The sequence below is a fragment of the Penaeus monodon genome, chromosome 24 (genome assembly GCF_015228065.2).
Source record: "Penaeus monodon isolate SGIC_2016 chromosome 24, NSTDA_Pmon_1, whole genome shotgun sequence".
NCBI lineage: Eukaryota > Metazoa > Arthropoda > Malacostraca > Decapoda > Penaeidae > Penaeus > Penaeus monodon.
This window is the reverse complement of record NC_051409.1, coordinates 4,511,902-4,513,548: the sequence shown is the minus strand read 5'-3', so window position 1 is coordinate 4,513,548 and position 1,647 is coordinate 4,511,902. Positions and strand designations below refer to the sequence as shown.

Genomic DNA, 1,647 nt, shown 5'->3' with positions numbered 1-1,647 from the left:
ACTTTCAAAAATTTTCTTCTGGATTACAGCTATGTAACAAATCCTGAATACTTCCAGCAATAATTCTCCATTTAGTCAAAATGTAATTGCCTGAGAAGCAATTTACCGACCTACAAGACCCCCCACACAGTCTACCTAGCCCCCTGCTTCCTTGTCCACTTACGTCAGTGATGCGGCAGAGAGCCCTGATGGCTGGTGCTCGGTACTGGTCTTCTCGTCCCGTCATGTCCTTAGTCAAGGACGACGTGACGATGATTGTGTCTTCAGCCACGTTGCATAATTCCTGAAATCATAAGTAGTGAAAATATAAGTTTGGAAGAGCTCTGAGTAGGGATATAAATAGACCCACTTTTCATACCATAATACGCTTAATGCTTATATAGTGTAAGGAATAATATCTCAATTACTGACACACTCACACTCACTCTCACTTTCTCTCATATCAGAATTAAACCCTAGAATATCAAAACTACTTCATATCAAACCAATTTATTCTCAAACTAATTTGGAAAATACAAAACACAAATAAAATGCAATCCAAATAACTGCCAAAAATGGTGATGATAAAACAAAGTTGATAATAATAATGAACGTCAATAAAATATAAAGAAATAAACAAATTCAGTCAACATCAATAGTGTAAAGATTTTAAACACATATTAAATCAGACTGACCTGAGGGGGACAGAACTTAGACACTTACCTTGATGCCAAGGTACACGAGCCGCCTCAGGACGAGGTCGTTGCTCTGGAACAGCTTGGTCATAGCGAAGAAGGCATCTGTGGCCTCCTTCGTGGCTAATGTCTCCCCCTGGTTGAGCAGGTACAGGATCTTGGTGAGGACATGCGTGCTGCGCTTGACGTTGACGGGCGTCTCGTTGAACACCCGTGCCTCCTGCAGCACAGACGTCTTGTCGACGCTGTGGTAGGGGTTCCCACACCCTGAGAGCCGGGAAGGAGGGTTGTCTTTAGAAAATCTTGCTTACAAAATTTTTTCTCTTTTTAAAATATTTTGTTAAGCACTGTATGAAAAGTAACAGAAAATCTTATCTTTTTGCATCAAGACATGTGAAATGAACTAAAGCAACAGAAAAAGATGAGAAGTTGCGAGAAGTGGGAGTAGATGATGGTGTGAGGAAGGGAAACCAAGAAGATAAATGGGGAGAAATGAGAGAGAAAGGAAGAAAGAAGCAGAGGGGGACTAATGAGGTGACGAAGTTGAGGAGGAAAGGGAGTGAGAGTAATCGAGCCAAAAATAAAAGAAAAACCTTCGCAGAATGTAATTTTACGAATTATCATACCAAGTAACTCAATACGGAAACAAAACGCATAAAAAGCTGTGACGAAATATGTACAGTTGGCAATGCATCTACCATGCCCTCGGAGTGTGGAGGCTTGTCTTCAACCCAAACCAAATCTGACATGCTTTGCCGTTAAGCCAATGACTCTGTACTTATCCTGAAAGGTTTAAGGACTGTCTGGCCTGACCTGTTGAAAAAAAACAAAAAAACTTTGGGGTCAACAGACGCATCTTGGGAAACAGTCTTGTAAATCCATAGAAGCTGAACTGTAGATATATAGCGATACAGAAGCAAGTGTTTGTAAAAATATGGATTTTCACAGCTGTAATAAATTGCCAGCAAGTAGT

At 40.6% G+C, this 1,647-nt stretch overlaps 1 protein-coding gene across 1 annotated transcript in view; it reads right to left on the bottom strand.

Moving 5' to 3' along the window:
- LOC119588485 (coatomer subunit gamma-2-like) overlaps positions 1–1,647 on the bottom strand; it is a gene marked incomplete in the record, with an annotated part of 11,117 nt that overhangs the window by 5,153 nt on the left and 4,317 nt on the right. Inside the window, 2 exon segments of the mRNA XM_037937132.1 lie at positions 164–283; positions 703–941. Coding sequence (XP_037793060.1) covers positions 164–283; positions 703–941 — 359 coding nt within the window.